Source organism: Haemaphysalis longicornis, unplaced genomic scaffold (assembly GCF_048455015.1).
Source record: "Haemaphysalis longicornis isolate Haplotype H1 unplaced genomic scaffold, Haemaphysalis longicornis Haplotype H1 scaffold_5, whole genome shotgun sequence".
Lineage (NCBI taxonomy): Eukaryota > Metazoa > Arthropoda > Arachnida > Ixodida > Ixodidae > Haemaphysalis > Haemaphysalis longicornis.
In genome coordinates, this window is record NW_027526385.1 from 82,740,364 (window position 1) to 82,746,363 (window position 6,000).

General features: G+C 45.9%; 2 protein-coding genes across 2 annotated transcripts in view; one reads left to right on the plus strand and one right to left on the minus strand.

Moving 5' to 3' along the window:
- Nucleotides 1-4,201, plus strand: part of Hdm (meiosis specific with OB domains hold'em) — a 38,578-nt gene extending 34,377 nt beyond the window's left edge. The window contains exons 8-12 of the mRNA XM_077670864.1: nt 1,511-1,588; nt 1,995-2,148; nt 3,021-3,213; nt 3,312-3,398; nt 3,969-4,201. Coding sequence (XP_077526990.1) covers nt 1,511-1,588; nt 1,995-2,148; nt 3,021-3,213; nt 3,312-3,398; nt 3,969-4,079 — 623 coding nt within the window. The 3' untranslated portion in view covers nt 4,080-4,201. The remainder of the gene's footprint in view (nt 1-1,510; nt 1,589-1,994; nt 2,149-3,020; nt 3,214-3,311; nt 3,399-3,968) is intronic.
- Nucleotides 4,191-5,740, minus strand: LOC144138530 (ADP-ribosylation factor-like protein 16). Its single transcript, XM_077670863.1, has one exon. It carries the CDS (start codon nt 5,238-5,240, stop codon nt 4,725-4,727), a length of 516 nt encoding a protein of 171 aa, XP_077526989.1. The 5' UTR covers nt 5,241-5,740; the 3' UTR covers nt 4,191-4,724.
- Between the last annotated feature and the right edge of the window lie 260 nt (nt 5,741-6,000).

Consider the following 6,000-nt stretch of genomic DNA (forward strand, 5'->3'; position numbering starts at 1 on the left):
TGCAGGCGTCACCTGCAGTCGACATTTTCCTGCCTCAGCACCCCGAAGTGGCCGAACTCGTGGGTTGGCCCACATGTGGCTTACCCAGCGGTGTAACAAATGGCCAAAGCCGCTGCTGTTACAAATACTCGTAGAACTAAAATGTATCTGTTATGCAGACAATCAGCTTATTGAACAGGCCAAACTTCCGTTTTCTGAGGCAGCCTAATTTTTTACGAGCGAAGCCCCTCAGGGAGTTGGGCTGTTTGCGTCTCATGTCGTCATCGTCACCGTAACCGTCGTCTCATGTAGTAACGGTACTAAAACGCCGGGACCCTCATCTATGCCTCGCGCTAGAACGTAACGCGTGCCAAAAAAACAATGGGGAACTCGTTTATGCCTCACGCTAGAACGCTTCATGCTTCAAACACAACAGACTTTTACAGCAAAGCTGTATACCTCTACCCCCATAGAGTTTCATCTCCGTGGGCAAAAACGCCAGGGCGCCAAGAATACATTTATACACTGCACACTCCGCCGCTTCTCCCCAGGTTTCACGTTAGTGGAGATGGCCCGGGAATTTTTCCACTTCTTATGTCACGGCTTTTTAAAACGTTCATGTATCCTGTGGCTTCGAATTTCTTTTGAGCATTTAATGCACTTTCACCTTTGTCCCCGTCTTAATAGATGTAATAAAAATGTTGATCAGATACTAGAAACTCCGGTCGCTTTACATTTGTTCACGCAAAACAGTTAGTATCTGGCACTCTGAGCTCGACTATGGACAAACCAGGGATGGGTTGACGGGCAATCATTCATCCACAGTTGGACCTCGTTTTAACAAAATAATGGAGGGACAGAAATTTAGTTTCTTGTATCTGATATTCGTTGTAACAGTAGAGCTAAAAATTGGTTCAAACCAATCGGTAATCTGGCTCCTGCAAAAATCCTTGATACAAAAACAAGCACATTATTTTAATCATCAAACTTACTATAACCAAGGCAACCCTTACATTTTTTCCTTTTTCTTGTGTCATTTTAAAAGCTCAACGAACCAGAACATGAAATGGGAAATTACAACAGAACAAAGTTCATTTTACAAGACAGGCCTGCGTTCCTATTTTTTCGATTAAGGATATGTGATCTTTGTGCGGTGCTATTCACAGCACTGAGCAGGATGAAGCTTTCCACAGTGTCCACGAACAAAGGGGCCTTTTCTACTTCTACAGTTTCGGACGCCGCCGGGAGTTTTTTCAAGTAGCTTCTCAGCCTACCGGTCAAATATTTCTCTGTAATATCCGATAGTGCACGCGACTATCGCAGTTTGACTTTGTTATAAAAGGATAGGCGTCATTGAAATGAAGCGTGACCAACCAAAGTTCGTATTTAGTTCGCTATAGTCGATAATTCGCTATATCAGTGTTGGCTGTAGTGAAGTCCAACTGTATATAATGTAGTGCATGGATTTCCTCCATGCATTGTTCTTACCAGTCTTGCGCAACACTGTGTGTTCTCCTTTCTCACTACCAAGAAATGCCCGCGGCAATGGCATTGTTCGACTACATCCAGGGAGTCGAGTTTGGAGCTGACCTCAGCGACGACAACTTCGGTAAGTGATTTCAGGACAGCCTTCCTCCAATCCATACAATCCTGTGACCTTTGTCAGCACGATATGTCGCTTGCTACAGCAGTTTAGAATGTGCAGTTCCCATTAAACTTTATCCCGCCCCTTCACCAAGTCCCTCAGACGATGACTCTACTCCAGGTTCAGATACTCAAACCCACCTCTTCCTCCAAATAATTCACTCATCCATGCTTTTGAAAAGGGCGTGGCGACAAAGTACAGCTATGTTCAACTTGTACGAATTGGCGTTTGGTGACTAACTCAGCTCCATCAAAGTCACGAAAGATGTTTTTTAACCTTGCTAATAGAGTATCCAGAACCCAACTGAAGACCTGCGCGATTTCACAGCTGGCGAGATTCCCATTGTATAAAAGTATTTGCACGTGTGCAGTGGACACGACCGTGTACACGGCCAGCCAATTGAACCACGAGATCGCCACCAGGAACCAAATAGGGAACATGACTCCTCTGACTGGCGTCCTGTACGCTCTGCTCAACCAGTTTGATCTTGATGGTCCCGGAGCCCGCATCATCACATCACGCTGGTCAGTACCTCATAAGCGGCTCGCCATGTTTGAAGCTCACAGTTCACAGAATAGTAGAGTTGTTGTACATGGCATGGGTGTTAAAACTCGACTTGTATGTTTGCCATCAGTATGAGCCGAGATGTTTTGTTTATTTCCAAAAGCTTGCATTTATTATTTGGGGTGGGGGGGTGCCATAGTGGAGGGCCCTCTGGATTAATTTTGACAACCTGGTGTTCTTCAATGCGTGCTGAAATCTCAATGAAGATCAGTTCTTGCTTCTGACCTCCACCCTAAAAAGAACCACTGTGGTTCCAAACGCTTTGAGTTGACTTCAAGTTTGACAGCGTTTTGTAGTTGGAAACGAAATTTGACCGAGAGATGTACACTTCTGCGTTGGCTGCTGCTAAACAAATCGCCACTCTAAACGAGCGGGCGACGCCGTAAAAAAATTGGTTCACCAAAATTGTAGTCCTTTATCTAATGCAACATTGTGGACTATGCTTGTTCGTAAAAGGGAGATAAGAAAACATACTGATCCGTGAAAAGACTTGTACTCGAAGATAACAAATTTAGTTCCACTAACGGTCAGTTCAGCACCGTTACAGATTCAGAGCTTTCCCGTTCCTGCAAGTTGAAAGCCTCTGGCAAGCACAGCCCGTATAAATGTCTTTTTTTATGTCCGCGTCTCCTGCACTGAAAAAGTTCGTTAAGCTACGTTCGAGCATGGCTACCACGTTTCATGCACCTACACAATTATCTGATTCTGAGCGGTCGAACCAACTTAATCAGATGTAATGTGTCTTACTCCAATGTGGTTAAATTTACATCCGTTCGCATTCCAGCATGCAAACATTTATTCCTACATTTACTCCCTTCTTTGTTATCGCTAGCGGTCACTGCAACTTCCGTCTGCGGGCCGACGAACCGGTCTGCATGAACGGGACGTGCCCTGTGTCCATGGGACAAGCAGAGCCTCAGTCGTCGGAAGAGTTTGACATACCGGTCATGTGGACGGACCACACTGGATCTGTCGAGCGTTCCCGCATTAACGGCAGGGCTGCGGAGGCCTTTCTTGGAGTGACGGTGAGATTAGAGTTGAATTACTGGACAAAAGGAATCTATCGTTTCCGTACAGGCTGAACACGCTTTTTCTTCCTTCTTTCTGGGTTTGGTTCGCCAAGGTTGACGAGTTCAAGAACTTCACTGACGACGACCTGACCGCTCTGAAGTGGAAGTTTTTGCTGGAGAGATTCAAGGTGCAGTTCAAGGTACAACGCAACCTTTTTTTTTTAATTTTTAAGTATAACTACCTTTCTTGAACTTGAGTCCGCAAAAGTTTTTTTTTTTTTTAAGAAGCGTAGTTGAAGACTGATAGGATTATCGCTTGGCTACATCATGTTACGATACTAGTACGGAAATCTAATTACACCAAAGTGTAGGGTACTGGTGGAGTTCTCACGCAACCTCAGTTAGTTTGTAACAGCAGTAACATGCAATTTCCTTCACTTTTCTTCGCGATATTTAAATCATTGAAAGCCTCGGCTAGTTTCAAATGATTGAAAGCCAGGGCTAGTGGGGCACTACCCGTCTTTGCACAAAAAACAGTGCAAACAAACAACGAAAAATGGCACAGACAAGAACTAAGAGGGTACACAACACCAGTTGTGTGCTTCATTTGCGCACATTATAACTGTGGACATTATAACTGTGGAGGTGCACGGATTAAACTCGAATGTGTACGATCTATTGGTTGATTAGCGTTGTTTTTTTCTCTCTGAAGTTTCTAGGAAACAAGTGCAGGAACTTTAAAAAACTCGTTGTGCTGCCTTTTCATCCAGGTCACCTTTTCCCAATCATCCACCAACTGGGACCCCGTTGTCAGAGTTGTCGGCGCGGATCGCGCCAAGCCGCAAGAATTCCTGCGCGACGTCTTCCATGCTTTGGTCTGAACCGGCGTTCGAAGAAGACGTGGAGTGTTGTTGTTTTGACGCGTTTGTTGTGTTGGGTTCTCACAGTTAACTTGAAATAAAAGTTTGAGTTCCGTCATTATTCACAAACTGATTTTGTGAACAATGACCGCTGATTTCGGGCGTCATTTCTTGCGGAGTAGTCGTGACACACAGTTAACATACTAGTCCAGCAGTTTTAGCACACATTTTCTGTAAACATGGTTGCAAGAGTAAATTATCGTTGTGTATTTACACGAGACATCAGGCAATCACAGTTGTGGAACAGCCAATGAGCAGGTTGACGAGAATTGAAACAAAATCTTCCTCATCAGTTGACTAGTTTCGTTGCAGACAATGTACATCAGATGAGAGGAGGAACTATTCCCAAAATGGAGAACTATTCAGGGGATTCCTCAAGCATTGATGTCATTCGACAAAGTTGTTTGCAATTGGTGGACGACAAATAGTACGTCCAACGCCAGACAATATTTTCACTGACACCAGAATTCCCGGCAATTTCCCAAAAAGTTCATTTTGAAAAAGCAGCACCCCCCGTTAAGTATTTAACGTAACTATCCGCAAACCAGGCACCTTTTCAGTCTTGAATGAGAAAAGTGACAAACACGGAATGTTATAAAGTTTGAGTCAACCCGCAGCAATGCGTAACAGCCACCCGATCACATCGTCCAGGCCTTGACCTGTCAAGCAACTCGTCTGCACCGTTTCAAGGTCCTGGGGGGCAGCGTCAACCAGATCGGTGAGTCTCATCGCATCTTTATATTCCTCCAAAGGAACGGCATGATTGGCGTCAGTTTTGTTGAAGACCACCAGGAAAGGAACTGCCTTGAGGTTTTCGAGGCTGAGAAGGTCCAGGAGGGTGACGTAAGTCTCGCCGAATTGGAAGACGTTTGACGAGTCGGCAACAAATATTAGACCCGTAGCGTCCGACGTCTGCTGGTGCAAGAACGGCGCCATTTCGCCGCCAACCTCGCGCACTTGGCACGTCTTGTTCTTCGAGATCTTCAGCAGTGTCATGTTGATGCCGATCGTGGGTCGTGTATCCTGTAGCTCCGCTGTTTTTCCCTTGCCTTCAACATGCTGCTGAAGTCGTTTCAGCAACGCAGTCTTACCAGATCCCTTGGGTCCGACGCAGACGATCATTCTTTTTTCTTCAGAGGCGAGGGGGCAAGGATTCTTATTTCACCTTCATATATAATTTACGGCGGTCCTTAATATGAAGGACTTACAGACTGGCAAAAATATGTTCCGTGGCCATCACTTACAGAGTAGCAAGAATTTATTTCCTGGCCATCACCTTGATTGGCGCTTGGATGCAGCGTAAATCCGAAACTATACACTGTGGTAGCAGACGACATCTTTCTGAGGCTCGTGGACGAACTAGCCGCCTTAACGACTGAAGAGGGTAGGCCAGCCAGTTGTCAAGAATCCACCATTATCATCAATTTTCGAAGTGCGATAGGGGAGAACGTCAAATAAGATCTACTTAGCAAAGGCAGCGCAGTTAGGAACTGTCGAACCTGTTCGTTTTGGACGTGGCTTCAAGAAGTGCGTTCTGCATTCACAGTTTCTTGAACCTTTTCCTGTGTCCGTAAGTCGCCCCAACGCGGTCTTGCGTTATTCCGAGTCAAGGCGGCTGCTAGTTTGCTTCGGACAGCTTACCTACGTGAAACGTCTTGAGTTTCGAGAGGATAAAGTTGAAGACGCACTTGTGGGCCGGCTGCTGGCTGATAGCCGCGGTGGCGTCTTTGCCGGCATAGTTCAGCAGAGCCAGACCTCCCGGGTGTTCGTCGACGTACTTCGTCACGTCGTACACCTCGCCCCGAAACAAGATCCACGCGTCGGTTTTGACGTTGTGTCCCTGGAGCTCTTGCAAGGTAACCGTAGCGGTCATTAGCGACGA